Source organism: Rhagoletis pomonella, unplaced genomic scaffold (genome assembly GCF_013731165.1).
Source record: "Rhagoletis pomonella isolate Grant_MI unplaced genomic scaffold, Rhpom_1.0 Rhpom_scaffold_00010, whole genome shotgun sequence".
Classification (NCBI taxonomy): Eukaryota; Metazoa; Arthropoda; class Insecta; order Diptera; family Tephritidae; genus Rhagoletis; species Rhagoletis pomonella.
This window is the reverse complement of record NW_023458564.1, coordinates 6,075,637-6,098,308: the sequence shown is the minus strand read 5'-3', so window position 1 is coordinate 6,098,308 and position 22,672 is coordinate 6,075,637. Positions and strand designations below refer to the sequence as shown.

The window sequence follows — 22,672 nt, the reverse complement described above, 5'->3', positions numbered from 1 at the left end:
TGTTGAGTTTTCATTTACATGGCGCTTTGGTAAGACAGATCGTGTCAACTGACTCGGGTTTACGTACTAATCGCAAACTTTTAATTAGTCCCGTGAAATTATTTTCTTTCACCATTGGTTCCGGCAGGTAAAAATGATCCAAAATCCAGATTTGTGGAACTGTAGGGGCTGTGATCGAGCCGCCATATTGGGAAAAATGGGTGGTTTCCTGCTATATTGCAAACTCATACTAAAAGTTCTGAGTTATCAAGGCAAATTGTTACATTAAGGGCGGTTTGCACCATGTCTAGTTAACGCTAACTGGAGGTACATCCTTCAGTTAAGCACATCGACTGCTTTATCGATCACATGTTATATGATGGGTGTCGAAAACGTCGATAAAGATGTTTAACTGGGAGTAAGAATTAACTAGACATGGTGCAAACGGCCCTAAAGAGCCCTTTCAATGTTTGGCTCTCTAAGGGCCGTTTGCACCGTGTCTAGTTAACGCTAACTGGAGGTACATCCTTCAGTTAAGCACGTTAACTGCTTTATCGATCACATGTTATATGATGAGTGTCGATAACGTCAATAAAGATGTTTAACTGGGAGTTAGAATTAACTAGACATGGTGCAAACGGCCCTTAAGGTATAGATACATACATATGTAAGTACATAAGCAAATTTTTTTGTTTTGTGCAATTGTCAGAAGGTTCAAAGTTATAAATTTTTATATGTAATAAGTTAGTATTAAAAACTTAAAAGAAAAGACTTACGTTACAAAAATTACCAAATTGAGAAAAAAATTACCAAATTACCAAACTCCTCCTAAAAAGAAAAAAATTACCAGTTTTGGTAAAAAATTACCAAAGCGGCAACGCTGGTTACAGGATTTAGTCCGGAGTTTTTTTTTCCTGTGAATAAATGCATTAAAATTAAATAAAGTTGAGTGTTTTAACTATCAAATACTCGAAATTGCTCAAAGCCTCTCCATGCAAGCAAAACAAAAAAAACCTCAGGAAAACACCAAAGGAAATTATTGAAAAATTATGCCTGGAATTATTGCAGCACAGTTCGTAGTTGTAAACTTGCAGTTGTAAAAATTTCAACCAAAAAATATAAGCTACCTGCTGTAAGCGAATATTTAGGAGTCGAGTGAATTGAATTATCACGACCGAGTGTGCGGAAGTGTAATCATCATGTTATCACTGAATCATGATTGTAACGATAAAGCAACTGTCATCAAACGACCAGTGTGCAGAACGCCTAAGCTATACTGCAAACTGTGTACTTATAATTCCGGACCACACTGTAATGTGGCGTAAACTTATTACACGCCACCACTTTAAACAGCTGACATTTTGGCAGTTGTCCTGCCATAAAACAGAAAACAAAATAAACAAGTTTGCGTAAAAATTTTGCAGTTGGGTAAAATGCCAAAATCCTAAAAAAATCCATCAAAATATTGTTAAAATGGATAGTGAACCAAAGCAAGAATCTAAAGATGTACCCGCACGGCCATTTAAATTATAAGTATTCATCCAATGCAGGTGTAATCGAAACTTGAGCAGAGTGGAAGACACGCCGGTGGACCGGTGCCGGCGTGCTGGAATACAAAAATAAATAACATTAATTTAACAATGTTTTTAACTATTCTATTTTCATATATGCACGGCGCATCAAATTGTGAGCTTGACGGGCATCAGTTTCGAACGGAAGAGCATAATAGTGAGTAGCTTGTAAAGTTTTTGTTGTTCTTGCATTCGTCCAGCGTATAGAGGGCTTCAGTGCAACAAAGCCCTGAAATGCCAAATTCATATGTAATCCGCTATAGTTTTGAACTGTGATTATTTCTTATTTTCCAGGGTGCTGTGGAGTTAACGATTGTGCCTACAAAAGAAAATTTGCGGTTGATAAGGTTGAATGCCAAGCAGTGCCGCATTTATCGAATACTTTTGAATGATGTGTGCGAGGCGGAGTTTTTCTACTTCGATCCCTTCTTGGATATCTGTCAGGGAGATACAAAAGTGTAGGATCATCGTATTAAGCCACCCTAACATTAATTTTCAATAAATCCTTTTTTGTTTTTTTTTTAAGACGCTCACTGGATGTGTATTCCAAAAATCACTTAGCAGCCGCGCAGAAAACAGACCCAGACGTTAACTCCGGCGAATTGTTGATACAAATTCCACCAGAGGGTTATCACATGATCCAAGAAGGCCGCGGTTTGCGAATAGGAATAGAATTCTCGATGGAGGACCCTCAAGGAGGCATACATTTCGTCATACCACCAACGAGTGAGGATGAAATGCTGCCCAATAGTGCACATATGTTCACGTATGCATATGAGAATTCGACACGTTTGTGGTTTCCTTGTGTCGATAGTTTTGCAGATCCTTGCACTTGGAAACTCGAATTTACTGTGGACAAACACTTAACTGCTGTGTCTTGCGGTGAATTAATCGAAGTTGTTATGACACCAGATTTGAGGCGTAAAACATTTCACTATTCGCTAACAACACCTGTATGTGCTCCAAATATCGCACTTGCTGTTGGCCCCTTTGAGATCTACGTCGATCCACACATGCATGAGGTCACACATTTTTGTCTACCACAGCTTTTACCACTTTTGAAAAATACAGTGCGCTACTTGCACGAAGCATTTGAGTTTTTTGAAGAAACGCTATCCACGCGTTATCCTTTCTCCTGCTACAAACAAGTTTTTGTAGACGAGCTTGATACAGATATCAGCGCTTATGCCACGTTGAGCATAGCTTCTGTGCATCTCATGCATTCCATTGCTGTCATCGATCAAACTTATATAACGCGTACATTGATGTCGCGTGCCATAGCAGAACAGTTTTTTGGTTGTTTCATTACATCACATCATTGGTCTGATACTTGGTTGGCTAAAGGCATTGCTGAATATTTGTGTGGCCTGTATTCACGAAAGTGTTTTGGAAACAATGAGTATCGGGAATGGGTTCAATCGGAATTGGCGCGTGTAGTGCGCTATGAAGAACAGTATGGTGGAATTATACTTGATTGTAGTCAGCCACCGGCTCCACTACCAGTGTCAAGTACGAATCCTGCAAGTGCGACTAGCAAGCAAACAGAAATCGTGCATTATTTTCCTATCAAAAGTTTACATACGGTTTCGCCTAAATATGTCGAAGCAATGAGGCGTAAGGCTCATTTGGTTATACGAATGTTGGAACACCGCATCGGACAAGAGTTGCTTATACAAGTGAGTTTTCTGTTTCTTTTTGTTTTATAATTTCCAATAATGGCAAAAAAGCCGTTTCAACGTTCAATGTTGCCTCATACGATCGTAAAATCTAAACAATCAACTTGCATTCGCAGGAATTCAAATAATATACATGCATTCATATGCATATATATATGTATATGTATGTTTCTTAAAATACGTTTTCCTCCCAGGTTTTTAATAAACAACTGGTGCTGGCTACTAATGCAGCGGTGACAAAAATTGGCTCCGGTTTATGGCATCACTTGCTTATTTCCACCAATATCTTTATCAAAGCTATTTTCACTGTAACTGGCAAGGATATGTCTGTTTTCATGGATCAGTGGGTGCGTACTGGTGGGCATGCGAAATTCTCTTTTACTTCGGTGTTCAATCGCAAACGTAACACAATTGAACTAGAGATAAGACAAGATTTTGTAAATCAACGAGGCGTCCGTAAATATAATGGACCCTTACTGGTACAACTGCAAGAACTGGACGGCACATTCAAACACATGCTACAGATTGAAAATACTGTAGTGAAGGCAGATATTACTTGTCACTCGAAGAGCCGACGTAATAAAAAGAAAAAAATTCCACTATGTACGGGAGAAGAAGTCGATATGGATCTCTCTGCAATGGAGTAAGTATATGGTTTCCAAAGTTTTTTTACCTACTTAGAAGGGGAATTACTAAATTGCATTTTTAATTTGACAGTGATTCACCTGTACTTTGGATTCGTCTAGATCCAGAGATGATTTTAATACGCGACCTAAACATAGAACAACCCGATTTTCAGTGGCAATATCAGTTGCGCCATGAGCGTGATGTGACGGCACAGTTTGAGGCTATAAAAGCCTTAGAGAAATATCCAACAAACGCAACGCGTTCTGCACTAACGGATACAATTGAGAATGAACGTTGTTTTTATAAAGTGCGCTGTGAGGCAGCACATTGCCTTACGAAAGTGGCCAATCAAATGGTGACACAATGGAGTGGCCCACCGGCAATGTTGAATATCTTCAGGAAATTTTTTGGCTCATTTAGTGCACCCCATATAATTAAACAGAATAATTTTGCCAATTTTCAGTTATACTTTTTGCAAAAAGTTATACCTGTCGCAATGGCCGGTGAGTATTTAGGATAGATTTTAAATGTAGATAATGGGCCAAGGATTTAAGTCGGACCTCCGCAGCATGCGTATATATTTTTTTTTTTAAATGGCGGCGACGATTTGGGACTTATTTTTGTTTCTAATTAAAATATGCAGCAAACAATCTCTTTCACCCAAATTTTTTACTTTCTTGTTTAGGCCTACGCACTTCGCATGGTATTTGTCCACCCGAAGTCATACGCTTTCTCCTGGATCTCTTTAAATACAATGATAACACGCGTAATCACTACTCAGATGTTTACTATCGCGCTGCTTTAGTTGATGCCTTAGGAAATTCCATAACACCTGTTGTTTCCGTTGCTCTACGTGGCACACCAATTACCTCGGATAGTCTTTCCGCAGATGCCAAGTATAAAAACTAATATTTATAAAATTATTTTGGAAAATTCCGTAAATATTTATAGACTCGTACTTGAAGAGGTCACTCGTCTACTCAATATGGAAAAGAACTTACCTTCATACAAATATATGGTATCTGTTTCTTGCCTTAAAGTGATACGAAAACTACAAAAATGTGGCCACTTGCCTTCGCTGCCGAAAATCTATCGCTGCTATGCTGCTTATGGCCAATATCTTGACTTACGTATAGCGGCTATGGAGTGTTTAGTGGATTTCGTAAAAGTTGATGGTCGTTGGGAAGATTTAGATCATTTGATTACACTGCTTGAAACAGATCCCGACCCAGCTGCACGGCATGCGCTTGCACAATTACTAATCGACAATCCACCATTTACGCGTGAGTCACGTAGTAGCCGCTTAGATCGGTCAGAGTTGGTGGAGCGATTGTGGTCAAATATGAAGTAAGTGTTAATATGATTTTTTATTCTTACATATTTAGTACATGTGTATATACAATTTATTTAAATATCAAATATCACTCCTTTACTTGCAGCAACAAACTAGCGTTCGATACGAAATTACGTTGTGATATGGTGGATTTATATCATGCGCTGTATGGCACAAAACGTCCCTTGTGCTTACAATCGGCCGATGTCAGCAACATGTACAAAGAAATCATTAAAGAAGGTACCAAGAAAACCAACACTCCAATCAGCACTGGCTCTATTAATGAAGTAACTGTAACGCCGCCTCCAATAAAAGAAGAGAAAGACGAAGTGGTTGATATTGTCGAAGAGAAGACCACTATAACATCACTGAAACGCACAGCTACCGAGTCGTTTGAAGTAGGCAATGAAATTATCAAACTGGAAACAAGCGAAGAAGTAACTCTGGTTGAGGATAATGCAATTAAAGTGGAGTCATACGAAAATGAAATAAAAGTTAATGTTGAGCAAGAAGCTGATACATCTGTGCACTCACCTGAGCCGAAACGTTTGAAGAGTGAAATCTTCGAAGAGGATGACAATTCTGTAACAATTATCGATATTGGCGAGACGACTATAACAAAAGCAGATAGCAGTTTTGAGGCAAGTAAAACCGATGCCGAAAGCAGACATAAGGCGGAAATCTCATCAAAGGTATGCGATGGCATTAATTCATACGACTGTGTTTGCACTTTTGATTTCTTTAAATTTTTTTCGTGTCTGTAGCAAAAAAAGAAAAAGAAAGACAAAAAGAAGCACAAACACAAGCATAAGCACAAGCACAACAAAGAGAAGGAGCGTGACAGGGAACGTGAGCGCAAGGATAAAAAAGATCCCAACATATCGCGCATTCAAGCTAAAGAAGCTACTCCTGAAACTCTCAGTTCAGCAGATAGTAGCAATTCCAATAGCAATCCACCAACGCTAAATTTTACATAAACACACTACAATATAATAATTATTTTTTATACAATTTACTTTTATATACATTCAGTAATTTGCTAAAATTACACGCAACAAGTTTGTTGACAGCTTAAAGTTTTCTAGCAGCATTTTTTACAATATACATACATATACATATATGTATAATAATAATCTTTAATAAAATTTGAACTACGTTTTCGTAAAATGCATTGCAAAAATGAATGTATGGATATATATATCTATGTATGATTTTTGTTTTATAAATTCTCTACTATTAGTCATTTTCAAATGCTGCATAGGTTTTACTTGAACGTCATTGTGTTTCGAAATATACGCGTACTCTATGATATTTAAAATTAAAAATTACATACATATAATTACATAATTATAAATAAATGTGCATTACAGTGCCAACTGAAACTTATTTAACAGCAAGTGGGCCGTTGCGCAATATTCCGTACGTTTAATTCTGTTTTATTGTATACATATTTGAATATTATATATTGATGATTTCTTTGTAACGAATGGGTAGACCAGTTTTGAATAGTGGTTTCGTTTACCCCCCTATTATGAATTCGTACTATGCACGATAAACGCTTGCATTCTGTTATTTTCTATTATAAATCTACGTTGTCGTAGGAAAACCGATAGTTAGCGGATCCATTCACAACAATACATCTGTCGGACGTACGATAGTACGAGAACTGATTTCATACGATACGCCTGCAAGCGTTTATCGTCTATCGTATGAAAATTCATAATTGGGGGGTTAGTTGAAGTTCACTTGACTGCATGGCAAGGCATTAAGCGATTTCGTTACATACATAAATTGATTAGGTTTCAAAGTAAACATAAATTTCATTTAATTTTATTCATTTTGTCGGGACCAGTACACGACTTTTTCATAACCACTTTCAGAATCATTTCGTGACTAGGTTCTAATTTTCCCGAAATGATCCCGAGCTAGTCCCAAAATTATCCTGAAGTAGTCTTACAGTGGTTCTGAAAAAGTAATGAACTTGTCCCGAAAGGATTTCGAATAAGCTATGAAACGGTCCTGAAATGGCCCATTACTAGCCCGAAAATAGTCCCGAACCAGTCCCTAAATGGGTCCTGAAACAGCTCCGAAACGATACCGAAATAGTAGTGAGCATGCCTCGAAACGGTCGAAAACCCAGTCCTGAACAAGTCGCAAAATGGTACTAAATATTCCTGAAAAAACCCGGAAATGGTCCTGAACTTGTCCCAAAACGATTCCGAAATGGCCCTGAACAGGTCCCAAAAAGGGCCCGAAATTATCGCTCTTAATGATCTCATTACCTTGCCAGAATAGTTACTAATAGTCCTGAATAAGTCCCGAAATGGTCCTGAAATAGTCCTAAAACGGTCCCGAAATCATCCCGAATTAGTACCGAAAGATGCTGAAAAGGTCCCAAAACGGGCTCGAAATGATCGCTCTTAATGGTCTTGTTACCTTGCCGAGAATGGTGTCAGCTCTGTCCATTGTTGTCGGGAACAACATTGACCTCCTCATTCTTCTTTCCTTGGATGCGCTGTCCCACACTTCCACGGAGTTTACTATTACCTTAGCCTGAACGTTATTGATAGCTCCCTTTATATTAAGGAAATCACAATCACGAAGAAGTAAAAGTTAAAAAGCCAGTGTGCCTTATATAATTATGCCTAGTCAATGATCGGTTTCTAGATTCTAGCCCAGATACTTCAACCCGTGAGAGAGCGTAAGGAGAATACTGTCAATTGAGGGAGGTTGTGCGGGGATATCAGAAGTTATGTGAAAAGAACCAGCTCTATTTTGCCACTAGTTCACAACTAATTTGCCATGCCGTTGTGTCTACGGTGTCCGACATAGGCAAGCATCCAACAGTGCTTGCTTTCCAAAGTCTCCACTAAGTCGTTAACGATCTCCATACGACCCAAATCCATGATGGAAAACTTAAGCCAAAAAGTACCTCTCCTATCTCTTCTCTGGTTTGATACACTGTCCCACACTGGCACGACTGTTCTGTCACAAAGCAGCCGAACTCCACGCTCAGCTTATCCAGCAGTGAAATTCTAATAATCGCTACGGAAAATTTTCGTTGTTGAAATTCTCTAAACGGAAAGATGTGGGGCCTAAAAGTATACAACATGGAAAAGTAATAGTGCCAATGTGTAATCAGCCAAATCAGGCAGTTTGAAGGGCATGCAACTAGATGTTGTGTGTTTTTTGGGGCGCCTGGTATTCTTTTGGAGATTTTTGGCGACCAAATTAGCGATAGCGAATGTCGGAATCCGGCTGAAGGAAGCTTTTAATTTACTTAGGCTAGATGTCAAGGAAAGCAACATCAAGGAACAGCGAAGACTAAAAATTGTCGATTCTATTCGGTCCTGATATACTGAAACTCAAGTAAAGAGGCTGAATTTCTCTATAAGGGGTTGTTGTGTAACATAATTAGGAATGTGGAAAAAGTTGAGTTCTTTCGGTGGTAAAAGTGAGACAATTAGCGAAATCCTTGAAAGACTCGCAACTTTTCTAGTCCAAGAAATGAACTACCTAAATTTATATATTGTTCATAAATATAAATTCGAGTTTTCCATGGTTAGACCCCAAACTCTTTCGATCTTAACGATTGATCAAAGTTCGAAATTGTTTGCGCTTCAAGGGCGGGGTAAATCTTAACGAAGTCTTTGAACACCGAATTAAGTTAAGTTTAAGACAGGTTTGCTAACGAGCCATGTAGCCATCGGAAGGCACGCGGAGAGGTTAGAGGTCTCCCATAACTAATTCTGCAGAAGCTGCAGAGTTGACGAAGGCCACCTGTTATGCTAATGAAGCCCAATATATGTATGAAAATAAAAAGTAGATTCTACAAAAATTAGTAAGGATTCAATCCTAAACATTTTCCAAGCCTTTATTTTGACCAACACCATTACTGTGTCTCAAAACTGGTCCCAAACGGGGCGATTTCGTCAAGATTCAGAGATCCAATAGCGAGATTCTTGATCGACTGCTAGTTTTGAATCTACAGTGTGTCCTAGACCACCCGTCCCCCCGTCTCTAAAATGGAGGGAAATGTTTTTTTATTGAAATACGAAAAAAACCTAACAAATCCGTGGTATAAATATGCATATCCCACATGCTTTAATCACAACCGAAAGTCGGTAATACAACTAAAAGATACAGCATCCATCCATGTTTTTTTCGTTTTGCAGGGCGAGTTGAAGTTTGAAGGTCATTTAGAGATTGAAAAAGGCACTTACGAGAACAAAGTTTCAAACAAAAGTTACGTACTTTTATCCTCAGAACTATATTCTGTAGTAAAAACATGTACGTTTAATTAAAAAAAATGGACTTCTGGTCAGTTTAACCCACGTCCGGTCGAAATTGAAAGTCGGTAATAGAAGCAAAAGATAGAGCACCTTGATTTGGCAAGCCATATTTTTGCGTTTTTCAATAAAAACATTTCCTTCCATTTTAGAGTGGGTGACGGGTCGTCTAGGCCACCCTGCATATGTAATTTTAGCTGTCGAAAACACATTTAGAGCTCCATACTAAGTATTCAGTGCTTTTTGTGTCATACCAATCTTATAGCTGATTGAATCGCTGCTAATCTAGAGTCTGAAGACGTATGATATGATACAAAGAACACCGGCCAATTTTTTTGAAGAAAGCTTAGGCCTGGAAAGCCTACAAAGCCTAAAGTCTACTTGCAAAACCTTTTTCATGGGGTGTCTTTAGATTTTTTTACTACTTGCAATTCGAATTATGGCCCACTTTAGTTCTTTTTTCATTGTTGCTAAACATTTTTAAATTTCCGGCTCGCCTTGGCTTGATGCCGTGCATGTTCTGGGACTATACTAGATTCTTCGTTTGTTCGACAATTCGACGATAAAATACAGTTAAAAGCTATTGTTACATTTGTAAATGTATTCGCACATTATTGTTTGGCTTCATCCGTTTTTCCAGCTACAGCCGTTTCCGCCTCATCACGTGGATGCCTTTTTTGTTCGGCCACTGGGCGCAGGTAGGTTATATTTCCACCACCGATAGCCGTCGCAGTTTGTGCATCTGCCATCGCGGACACAACATTTGCTGATGGTTCAGAGGGTTGAGCTTGCAGTAATCTACGTGGACCATATTGCTGTGCTATACGTTGCATCAGTTGCGCATAGTCCACTGGTTGATTGCGGAATTCTGGATGTTCTTTGATATACTGCTCGTAAGGTACAGGTATTGGCACGGGTACAGCCGTAACTGGGTAGCCAGCATCGATCAAAGCTTGAAATTCACTTTGTGTGAGCGGTTTGCCGCCTGGTTGTGGCAAATGTAATTGACGTACGTCTTCGATGGACTTCGTCTTGACCGCATTGCTACGCGATGGTGTAGCGATGCCTGTGCCTTGCGCGACAAAAATGCTCGATTGCGATGGTGCTGGTGGTGGGGAAATGTATTGCCGGCCTGAGTGTGTTTGTGGTGGTGGTGCGGGCGCTGGAGCTGAGTAATGATGTGCCTGTACTTGCTGCTGATGCTGAAGTTGTGGTTGTTGTTGTTCAACCGTGGGGGTGTTTGGATCTGGAGGGCTGGGATGGAATTGCGCAGGCGAGCTCTGACCACTGGGTTGTCGGTCGTAATCGTAATACAAATGTGGGTTAAGATATTTAGCCGCGGCGGGTACATTCGGGTAGTTTGGCGGCTCCTTCTCGCGCAATTTTGGCGAAGAAGTAGAGACTTTTGAGCCGTACTTATTCGAGCGGTGAGTTTTGGGTCTGGCCGTAGGTGCCAGTTCCTGATAGAAGTATTGCGTGGGCTGTTGTGACTGTTGTGCTGGCGTGGGTGCTTGAGTTGGTGGATAGATGACTGGTCCCAATTTCTTGGAGTCGACAACGTGTTGTGGCACTTGTGTAGGATAAATGGGTGTTGGCTGTTGTAAGTTGCTAAATCTAAACAAAGAGGGTATAAATGGCTGATTGTTCGCATCTACCAGCGGTGTGGGTGTCGGTTGTGAGTTGCTTGGTGACGAATAAATTTTCTGCTGCACTGCATATTGACGCGGGCGCGGTATTGGATGTGGTTGCAACTGCTGCTGTGGTGGCTGGTGGTGCTGATGCACTACAGCAGATGGTTCATTGGAATTATCCGTTAGCTGAATTGGCGAAGGTTTATTTGCGGCTAGCAGCTTTTCAATTTCATTCTCTAATGATGACTTGGCAAGCGGATGATTTGGCAATGTTTTGTAACTCACTTGCGGTTGATAGTAGGCTAGCTGAGGTGGTATGGGTGGTGGTGCCTCTGCCGCCGGTTCGGCTGCTTGTGGCTCAACTTGTTGCGGCTGTAGTTGAGGCTGGGGCTGCGGCAGATACTTAGGTCCACCGCGGTGGCGTGGCACATACTGCACATATTGGGGTGTTGGCTCTTCGGCAAGCGATTGAGGCTGTGGCTGCGCTTGTTGACGGTAGCTGCCTAAACCTTGACCGATGCGTTCAGTAGGATGTGGCAAGGGTAGTCGTTTTGTTGGTAACGGTGCTGGTGCAGTTTGCTGCTGCTGCTGCTGCTGCCGGTATTGGGCTTCGTGAAAAGCACGTGCACGCAGCTCATCTTCCAAAAGTCTTAGGAACTCTTCTTCGGGTATAATTTGATAGGGTTGTTGTGGCAAATGTTGTGGTGCGCTAGCTTGAACTGCAGGTGCTAATTGTTGCTGTTGCTGTACTGGTACCGCAATATGATAACGTGGCGCGATCTGTTGTGGTGGCGCTCCATAATGTGGCGCCTGCGCGGCTGTTGGATTGGGTGGCTGTATGGCAACAGCATATTGTTGTTCGGCACCTTCCGCATTGCCACGATACTGCGAGGCAGGTGCATGAGCACGTCCTGACTTGACACCTTTCTTCAATTGCTGCGCCGAATGTGTTTTACCGGTCAATTCCGAAGCGGCGGAAGTAGACTTCGGGTGATTGCGATTGATGTCTTGCAGATATGCAAAATGTTGAATCTGTAATGAGAGGGAAAGTTAATGTTAGTATGCTTGCTTTAATTGTAATTTTCATTTAAAACTAAATAATCATAATACGATTACAGTAAAGTGAGGTGATATCGAGTACGCCTTCGTTCAAATTGGAAAAATTTCTCCGAGCCGTTGGAAACCAAACTTTGTGTATTATCAAACATTTTTTTATTTAGATTGAGTGTATTATCTTCAAGGCTGGAAAGCGTAGAACTAATCTGAACTATTAGTACATAGATTGGGGCAAAAAAAGTTAGTCTAGCGGTGAACGACGATAAGAGAAAGTACCTCAACAGAGTGGGAGTGTTATATCTGGTTATGGACCGAAGAATATCTGATTCGGCCCTCTCTGGCCAAATGACCACATGGCTCATTACCAGATACTCCCGAGTGACCTGGAACCCATGGTAAAAAAAAATTTCACTACGTTTTCCTACATCATCATTGCCGAACTAAATTTCCGGCTACAGCAAGTTCCACCTCTCTCCACACTGTGTCATACCATCACCCATTCCGTTTAAACTTACAGGTGGTCTTAAGGCCATTTCCACGTATAAAAGTATTAAGTGACCATTATATGTAGGAGAAGCTCCCGTACAGTGCACTGCCATCGTACTTGGAAGCTTGGTAAGCAGATTTCATACGATATTGATTGAGTCTGCTCCACAACACCACACATGAAAATCCGATTATGAGTATTTTCATACAGGTTTAAATTCAGAGCATTTCTCTAGGTGACAGACCCCACGTTTTACCAAAGACCTGTTTACATTGCCAGAACGCTATTTAGGCTTTGGAGGTCTTTTGTTCAACGTATGTATGTATTCCACTGTGTAGGATTACATCTCAAACCTTTACTTCGTCTCCTTTCTCATGTCTCAAAACCCATACGTAAAGATTTATGGCCCTACTTAGCGAATTAAAGTTTGAGTGAACATTTTTGAGAGCAACAATCTCCAATAAGTCATTTTGAGTGGAATCAGCTGAAATGATGACAAAGCCGATTTTCACGCCAGGTAGTTGAACCGGTACACAGTGGAAGAAATGGTCAATTTGGCGGCGCTTTAGTGAAATTTTAAATTTTCGAATCCCGCCAAATTTCTTGCTTTTTTTATTTTGTTTTCTTCAATATTTGCCCTGCTGCGAGCGTTCAAACATATTTTCAGCAAGTGCATTAATTATTTTCGGCTTTTTTGCAGTAAAAAGTTTGTTTACAGAAAAAATTTTATTTTTCTAACTTTCTATTTGGATCAGTGGTTTATTTGAAATTATTAGGTATGTGTTAAAAAAAAAAAAATGTTTGTGGCCTGTGCTTAGATAGATAGATAGTTGGTTGGGTATGGCACTGCGACCAATAGGTCTATTGTGCCCCTAGCTCATCACAACACATCAACCAGCCCCAGAGTGTCTATAAATTTCATAATAGACCCCGGGGACAGGGAGTGTATGTGCTCCTCTCTTGGCCAGACGTGCCCTATGCTCCTATACCTCCTGCGTGCAACGGACTCACACTCCATAAGGAGGTGTAGAGGAGTCTTGTAACCTCCTAATAAGCTTTTCGCCTGACGTTGGCCCATGGTGCCAAGCCAGTGCAGTTCCCTCAGTTTGCTGTTGTCCCTTCTGAGCATTTCCTTTATGGTGTTGGGTCCTACTGCCAGAAACGGCTCAGGTCCTATCGGTGTCGAGGAAGCGGCCGTTCTGGCCAGATGGATCAGCTTCCTCATTTCCTGCAACCCCCATGTGCCCTGGTACCCACATTAGTTGGATATCGTTGACCTCCGCCAGAGCATTGAGCCTCTCGACACACTCCCAAACCAAGGAGGACTTGATCTCGAATGATGAGAGGGCCCTAAGTGCCGCCTGGCTATCACTTAGTATAAGTATCCATGAACAAATCCAGGGGGAGCTGGGTACCTAGCTTGTCCCTGGCCTGTGCTTATAGGTTTTAGTGCTTAGTCGTGGTACAAAATGCCCTCTCTGATAAAGTGTTTTAGCATGTGTATGAATGTTGGGTAGATTCGACAAGATTCGCCTCAGTATTTTGTTCGTTTTTTAGTATGACTATGTCAACTTAAAGAATTAGGTGCAGGTTTTTACAATTTTTTGATTTTTTGCGTATTTTAGGTACAATTTCCCTTTTTTCAATTTGACACAGTAAACCAGTACCAACAAAAAAGTTTTTGGTTGTCGAAAATCGCGTATTTTCTAATATTATTGATCCCTCAAAACATACAAATACAAAAATATACAAAACATATTACACTTAAAATTTGTTATTTTTTCAAAGTTATTAACAAGGCGCCGCCAGATTGACCATTTCTCCCACTGTGCCGTATCGAAAATCATAATTATTCAATGATAATAACACTTAATTATTATTATCGTTGATTCAATTCTCATTTTATAATAAAAAATTCTCATCCAAATCATTTAATAGTTTTTTAAACTTAAACCGAAGAATGAGATCTCCTTTTTACTTAATATGTATAGATTTATAATTGTTAAGTGCTAGGCACAGTCAGATAAAATTTTTTTTTTTATAGAAAAAGAATCTATCATATGACGATTTTTTCCAATGGGTATTGAGGCCAAGGTCAACAAATAATAATTTCACAAAAACCTGCTAGATTACAGCGTACACAATTGTGATAATTCTTTGTCTATATAGGTGAAAATGACCAAGTTGTTCAATAATAGATTCATTCGCGTACAATCCGGGCGGGGTCCAGTAATTAGAGAGAGAGTGAAAAACATTTTCTCTCAAAAATGGTAAAATGCCCAGAAATATGGAACTGCCATCAAAACTAAAGTTTCCCGTCCGAGAGCACATTCTTCCACTTGTTTGGCATCACAACCGTTTTTCGTTTTTGTGTCGTCACCAAAACGCTTCGCCAATTGCCGCTCTCCTTCCAAAATTTGCCTCAGTTCTTCATCCCTAGCACAGACAGGTCCTTCTGAACTTTGTCCTTTCATTTGATTGGAAGCCCTTGCTTGTTCATTTATCGGTGCTGAGTCGAACGATCTTTTCACTGAAGCGTCATCATCCGGGCATACATAATACCCAAGCCAGTGCAATCATTGTATTTGGTCTTATTGTCATTTTCCCTCGTCGGAGACGAGTTGTTCGGAGTCCTCTTCCAACCACAAATACCACATCAAATTTGTACACCGTTTCATGGTCGCTATAATAAAGCTCATATGCTGAATACTTCATGCAGCCGTGTGCATTGCGGTTATGTCAGTCTTGACCCTTTTAACGCATATGAGAGAATCGCGATTCTTTACGCTGTGCACTTATTGATATTCTCTTCTTGAAATTTTCATTGTGGTGGCATGAAAACCTTTTTTTTTGTTTTTTTTTTTTTGAACGGATCTTCTGTCATTTCTGTGTAGCTCTTTTTTCATACGATTCTAGGCCTGATAAAAATTTGTGAACTTCTTTTCATTTTATTCAGTTCTTCTTATTTCGCGCTGTAACCCCCAAACAATTTTGTCGAGTCGTGTCTCTTCTGTGCCAACTGATGCGAATTGGAAATGTCAAGTGAAGCCAAGTCCTTCTCCACTTGGTCTATGCATCGCAGTGGGGTCCTCCCTCTTCCTCTGCTACCGCCAGCAAGTTCTGAGTTGAACACTTTCAGAGCTGGAGCGTCGGTGTCCATTCGAACGACAACGCCCAGCCAGCGGAGCCGCTGTATCTTAATTCGCTGCACTTTATCCCTGTCGTTCTAAAGCTCATACAGTTCATCGTTCCATCGTCTGTGGTACTCGCCGTCGCCAATACGTTAAGGCTCGTAAATCTTCCGAAAAATCTTTCTCTCGAATACTCCAAGAGCCGCTTCATCAGATGTTTTCGTTGTCCATGCCTCCGCGCCATACACCAGCACAGGCATGATGAGTGACTTATAGAGTGTGATCTTTGTATGTACGACGAGAGAGGACTTTACTTATCAATTGCCTACTCAGTCCAAAGTAGCACTTGTTGGCGAGAGTGATTCTGCGTTGGATTTCCATGCTACCATTATTAGCGGTGTTTAATGCTGGCTCCCAAGTAAACGAAATTCTCCACTTTCTCGAAATTATACCTGTCAACAGTGACGTAGGTGCCAAGGCGCGAATGTGCTGACTGTTTGTTTGATAACAGGAGATACTTTGTCTTGTCCTCGTTGACCTCCACAAAAAGTTATCAGATTTTTTTTTTTGTAAAAAAATGCTGCGATAAAAGCAATAATATACAAAGTGAAATATTTTATTCACCAATTTTCTTAAAAATTTACCAGTCTTTGAAAGGAAATAAAATTAAAGTATCTCCCACGCTCACAAGCACTGATATGTATAAGCTTAGTTCTTGAGGCAACAAAAAAAAAAAATATGCCTTTTCAAGGGGAGCGGTTTGTTTGTGTGGTAGGTTCAATAGACCTTTTTCGACAATATACATACATACATATGTACATATGTATGCCGTATACAGCTGACTCTCAAAAGTTCAAAATCTATTTTTCCAGCAATAATTCCGTTACATGAAGGTCGCAAAATGTCAAATATATGTAGTAGTAACGAACGTACAAATCCCCCGCCGCTTGCAATTAATAGTCATCCATAAAGTATTAAAATATTAAGTACAACCACAAATTGTGGCATACACATAAAAATGGCCTAAAAAACCAAAATAGCGAACAAATGATTATACATTAAGAGTTAGACACAGCGCACTACTTAGGTAAACCTACAAAAAAAAAAACATAAGAAAAAACGCAATTCGGTGAGAATTATGTGGCATCTACTTACATAAAAATGCTCACATATCTACTAAGAAACTGTAAAAAAACACAAAAATACTTCACATACATATAAGCGCATGTGTTGTTTTTGTAGCTGTTGTAGGCGTCGCAATGCTGCAATCGATGAGTAATAAAAAGTGATTGTACATACATACATATGTGTACATTAGGGTGTGCCAGAACTTAAGCAGTTGAGCAGTGAGTTTTTGTTGAGAAATTCGAAACGCATACCCTCCATTAGCCGTTTTCGTCAAGTCCAACTAACGGTAGACCCAAGAAACGTGCCGTTTAACGGGATAAGACCAAAGGAATGGGGCTGTTAGCTGAGTGGGTTTAATGGAAGCAAAAGAGACGGGTTTTTTGGTTTGTGTGCGCTGCTAAAAGGTGGCTCTGCTTACAGAAAGTGCCTGTTGGGGTGTTTCCTGTTAGCAGCCGAATTGCTTGCTGAGCATAAGGATACATATTTTTCCTGACGAATAGTAGTGAGGCGCCTAGCTATAATTTCCCGGCGACATGGGAAGGCATCTTATAGATGTGTTTTGATAGGTCTGCGGTTTCATATAATGCACTATGGTCTCAATGACTGTTTTTTTTACTAAAACTAACTTTTTAGATCTGTTAATATCACTTTTTTCAAGTTGCTGTATTTTAGATCATATAAAAAAACCTCTTTGAGGGCAAATTTTTACGTGACGAAAACTGTACTAGAAACCGGGGTTCGTATTGGCACACACATGCTCTGCTCACACACACACACGCCAGAAACACATTCAACTTGCACTCCCCTGCAGGAAATGGGACTAGTTTGTAGCTAACTATTAACTAACTAGCAGTCGACTAGTGGTAACTATTTCCTTTGGCCGTAACTAACTACTTTTGAAGGGCAAGGGCCGCGAAATAGCGTGAACTCATTTCCTCTGCATTAGATGTCAACTAGTTTGTAGCTAACTACTTTTGGACATAAACTATCAATAAAAAAAAATATTTTTTCAATTTTTATATTTTTATTTACTTACTTATTTTATTTAGCATTACATATTTGCTTATTTGTTTACATGTTCTTTTGTAGGTGGTCTCATATTTGAATTCAATCAAACATAACATCAAAATGATAATATAAAATTTCGACCTAAAGAAAACAAACTCCTCATAACGTCTGCATGACTTTACACAAATTTTAGCACATAATATATTTTTTAAAGGAAATCTTTTATAAAAAATTATTTTTTATAAACAATTCAATAAAAAATTATTTTAAGATTTCAGTTAGAGTTCGAAGTGTATGAGTTTCCTCTACGCAAAGTACACACATGTGCGTGTGCTTTATATAAGTAAATAAATATAAAGTACACTCATGTGCCTGTGCCAATTCAATTGCCTTAATTGCCGCTTGACTGTCTACGTATAGGTTTGCTTTTGGGTTGATTGTCATTTCGGGTTAGCCTGGCTCTACTGATATCTGCATTGCGAAAACCTCTGCTTGAAGTATGCTGCAATGGTCTGTAAGTATGTATATGGGTCAAATGCATTTAGGTCCGAACTGTCCGAACTTTACTTTGTTTATATAACAAAGTCCTACCGAAGGAAAAAAAACTATTTTTTTTTTAAGTTATTATTTGAAGCAATTATGAATTTCGCAACTTCAGGGATTTTTCAAGTTTATTTTTTGAATATCTCAAAAACGATCAGTCTGCATTTCGCCAGATTCATGTAAGTGCAAATTATTTAAATTTTCGAATTTTTGGTTTCACTAGTCAATTTTAATTCGTTTTTAATTTTGATTTAGGTGACCTGTGCCCTTCACTTCAATAAAAAATTTCATTTCATTAAATCAGAATAACCACACCCAGCGATGTTACACACACCACAATATCGTGTATCAGTTGTTTACTTGCATATCAGCCCTGCTTTTACTACCACTTTAGCACGGTGCTGCTATATTTTTTACTTACTTAAGTAAAGAGCTTATTGGAAATGAAAAAAAACTAGTTGAGAATTAAATAAAAAAATTAAATTACAATTAATTTCCACTAAGATGAGTTTGGTGAAACACAGCCTTATAGATAGAAAAATGGTTCTGTTCTCGTTTGAAATGTCATATTTTCAGCCGGTTTCACCAGAAATTTAAATGGGAAATGGTTTTTTATTTTCTGTCAATTTCCGTATAAAACTCAAAAAATTAAAATAATTTTTCATTTAAATTGCTTTCGTGAAATTGGCTGTTGGGGCTATAAAAGGAAGGTATTTAAAAAATAGAAAAAATACGGAACTTTGAAATTAAAAAGCTTGTAAAAGCAAAAAACTTCTAAACATTAAACATTTTTTTTTATACAATATCTCCAACAGATCCTAAAAGATACTGAAATTTTCAATAAGATTTTTTTTAAAGATATTAATTTTTTAACTTGGAAAACATTTTGTTTGCAAATTTTAAATAAAGCTATGTTGAACAATTTTTATTTTATTTAAACTTATTTTTGATTTAGAGTTTGCAATAAATTTTTTTCCAAAGTTCAAAAATTCATATTTAAAAAAAATACAACGCCTTTAAATGTTCAGGATATTTTAAGATTAGTTAGAGGTAATATATAAAAAAAAGCAAACATTGTTTTTTTACGATTTTTGTTTTTACGATTTTTTATGTTTCAAAATTCTGTAAATTTTTTCGTTTTAAAATTGCTTTGAAATATACATATATTTTTATACAGCCCGAAATATCACCATTAAAACGAGACTAGATCAATTTTTGTAACTATAATAGTTTTTGAGATGTTCAAAAAATTAACCTGCAACATCCGGAAATTGTGAAATTTTGAACTTTCGAAAATTTGTTTTTTATTTTTATGTTTTGGCAGAACTTCGTTATATGATAAAAGAAAAGTTCTGACCAAAATTCATCTAAATCAAAAATATTCCAACTATGAGTCGATTCGACATAGATTGAGCCATAAGTTATATCTAGATCAAAGGGAGAAAATTAAGAGTGTATGCGTATAGAGTTTTGTGAAAAAATCTCTGGGACACCCTAATGTGTTATGATAATGATGTAACTCAAAATATACTGACAATTTTTATTACCGTAATGTCTCTATTTACTTATTTTTCAATCAGCATCGTTACAATAAAATTCACATAATTAAAATAATGAGGTGCTCTACAAATATGATGAAAAATTAGTGTACACATGCGGTACGCATTGTTGCAACAAATCATACTTATTTACACATGTGTGCATACATATATACATATATGTATGTGTATATTTGAATGTATGCACATAAAGCTCATTTACCAAGAGACTGTCATAACAGAAAAAATTGAATTTTTAATTTTATTAAGTTTTGGAATTGCTCCTAAAATGCCGAAAGAGAGATGCGCACACTAAACCAGATTTTAGCACGAAATTCTTAGGCAATATGTAGCATGATATAGCGAGTAATTTTGCATAATACGCTCTAAAATTGAATTTTTTGAGTTATGACAGTTTTAAGTATGTAAATGAGCGATATACACATTCAGCAAAATGCCAAGGAATTCTTAAAGTAACGACAAAAACTTCTCACACGTTGTACTTGTTCTTCCTTATGGCGATAAGAAGTGAATCCCCTGAATTTCCAAGTTTCGGACGAAGAGTAGCTCTCTGAACATCACAAAAGATTAAAAACTAATTGAGTTTCTTATAATCCATGACTCGTCCGAACGCAGCTTCACCAGAGTGAGAAGTCATAACAGTAAGTGATTGATTCACTCCTAAATCGGGAATCAAACGAATTTTATTTGCTTAAATCCTTCCCGATTTACCTCATTCTAGAGACTGTTGAAAGACTTTTTGATCTTCCCATTAGAGTGGATCAGAAAAAACGTTAATATTTCAGTTTTTCTCTATATTTTTTTTTAATCGATGTCATTAAATAACTACTAATAATGTAAGATTTCACACATAATAAGTAAATATGTATCGATTTTTTCCATGATACCATTCTCAACTAATTCAGCAAGCAATACGAATTATGGCATGCTTTTTAATTTTCAAATAAGGAAAAAATAAAAGCCAATTGGTTTCAAGAACGGACCCGCAAATATGAAGGGTAATTTGGATCAGAGCATACTTCGAATATGGACGGAACACACTTCAATGCCTTTGGATAGTAACATAGGTGCAAATTTGGGAAAAAGAACACCAACTATAGAACATATAAGGACGAGGCTTGCGTCCATCTACTCGGGGAGGCGAGAATAACCATAATGCTTCTTAAAACCAATAGGACATTTGGAGATGACGGATACCGGCTGTACAGACTTGTTTTACGAGGAGGAAGCATCAAAAGCCTGTACCCTGTCAGTGTGGGACTTTAACCCAAAATAAACCTCCTACCGTCCAGTGCCGATCCGCTCGGTACTACCGTTAAGTATTTCGTCGGGAGGTGATTTGAGCACAAGGCTCTAAGTCTGTTACTGTCCTTATGGAGTTCAGCGAAAGTTGCATAGACTCGGCTCCGCTCACTAGTAGCATGTTCTTTTATACCAACCCATGTCGGGCCTGTTCGTCCCTTCCCCCCTCATTTGTAAATGTTCTCTCTAGTGTTCGTTCCTAGGTACGGCGTCGTTCGTTGTACGCCTTAGCTCCTGGTGAATCCCAACCATCGCGCCGCATACTCTCTCCCAAGCTCACTTCGGACTTAGCATGGCATCGCTTAAGTTATCTGGCCTTAGTGGCTCTTTTGTTAGCGCAGCTATGCTTTGTGTTTTTGCGGCAAAAGCGCGGGCAAGGAAATAGAACGTGCTCAGCGACTTTGTATGCATTGCATTCTGGACACAGAGGTGAATGGTTTAAGCCAAGCCGGTTCAAGCACTTTTGGAAGCAGCCGTGACTAGTAAAAGATTTAAGAAGAAGATTATTTGTTGAGTTTTCCCATTCCTGCCAATCTCTCATCGATGCACACTTTTCCTATGCAGTAATTGCCAGATTATCACGTAATCTGCGTGTGGGCAAAGACTGAGCCTTTCGTCAATTATCACCCACAGGTATTTCCAGCTGACGTGAGGATTGAAAGGTATAACCGCCGACTTTGAACATTGTGGCCTCAAGTTTTTCCGCCTAAGTATGAGGATTGCCTCCGATTTTTCAGTTGCGATAGACAAACATACGTTTTTCAGCCACTTTACAACCGCATCGATCGCGGTGTTTGCCTTTTCTTCTACCTCTTGAATTTGCTTAGCTACTACTAGTAACGCGATGTCATCCGCAAGCTCAACAATGTTTACTTCGTCCGGAAACACGGACACCTGTGGTACTCCTGCGATTACGGCATACTTCTTAGTAACAGAATCCGTGAGATATTTTAAAACTCTACCGCTGAGGTGACTTCTTTTGGTGTTAAAAATGTAAGATGGAATGGCCAGTTTCTGGAGTTATTTTAAAATTTGTGACCATTCCGCAGTATCGAAGGCGTTTTTTACATCCAATGTTACCATTTCACAGTAGTGTTTTGCTCCCTATCCATCGCTTTCCTATTGCTTCAGTAGCGGTAGCGGCAGAAGTGGTTTTGTATTGCTGCTGTTGTCGACCTCTGCTTGCGGAACCCATATTGGTGTAGTGATAGCCTCGCAGCGCTTTAAGTGCAATCTAATAGCGATTATGTATGACGTGTTCTAGTAGCTTACGCATGGTGTCAAGGAGACTAATAGGACAATAAGACGATGGTATACCTAACGGTTTTCCTGATTTTCGGAGCAGTACCAGT

The 22,672-nt window shown here is 38.9% G+C and overlaps 2 protein-coding genes across 4 annotated transcripts in view; one reads left to right on the top strand and one right to left on the bottom strand.

The window, feature by feature from the left end:
* Positions 1-1,354: 1,354 nt before the first annotated feature.
* On the top strand, positions 1,355-6,174 carry LOC118745962 (transcription initiation factor TFIID subunit 2-like). Its single transcript, XM_036479646.1, has 10 exons — positions 1,355-1,508; positions 1,653-1,707; positions 1,845-2,008; positions 2,077-3,226; positions 3,421-3,869; positions 3,944-4,356; positions 4,539-4,749; positions 4,805-5,200; positions 5,293-5,878; positions 5,951-6,174. Exons 1-10 carry the CDS (start codon positions 1,453-1,455, stop codon positions 6,161-6,163), a joined length of 3,693 nt encoding a protein of 1,230 aa, XP_036335539.1. The 5' UTR covers positions 1,355-1,452; the 3' UTR covers positions 6,164-6,174.
* A 44-nt stretch (positions 6,175-6,218) lies between these two features.
* LOC118745963 (mediator of DNA damage checkpoint protein 1-like) overlaps positions 6,219-22,672 on the bottom strand; it is a gene marked incomplete at its 5' end in the record, with an annotated part of 31,887 nt that continues 15,433 nt past the window's right edge. For all 3 annotated transcript variants that reach the window (XM_036479648.1, XM_036479647.1, XM_036479649.1), the window contains 1 exon segment: positions 6,219-12,138. In XM_036479648.1, coding sequence (XP_036335541.1) covers positions 10,087-12,138 — 2,052 coding nt within the window. In that variant the 3' untranslated portion in view covers positions 6,219-10,086.

Excerpts from the sequence above, each read along its gene's own strand:
- LOC118745962 (XM_036479646.1), top strand. The coding sequence starts at position 1,453 with ATGGATAGTGAACCAAAGCAAGAATCTAAAGATGTACCCGCACGGCCA. Across the intron at positions 2,009-2,076 it reads TGTCAGGGAGATACAAAAGT|ACGCTCACTGGATGTGTATT; the intron begins GTAGGATCATCG and ends TTTTTTTTTAAG. Across the intron at positions 3,227-3,420 it reads GACAAGAGTTGCTTATACAA|GTTTTTAATAAACAACTGGT; the intron begins GTGAGTTTTCTG and ends TTTTCCTCCCAG.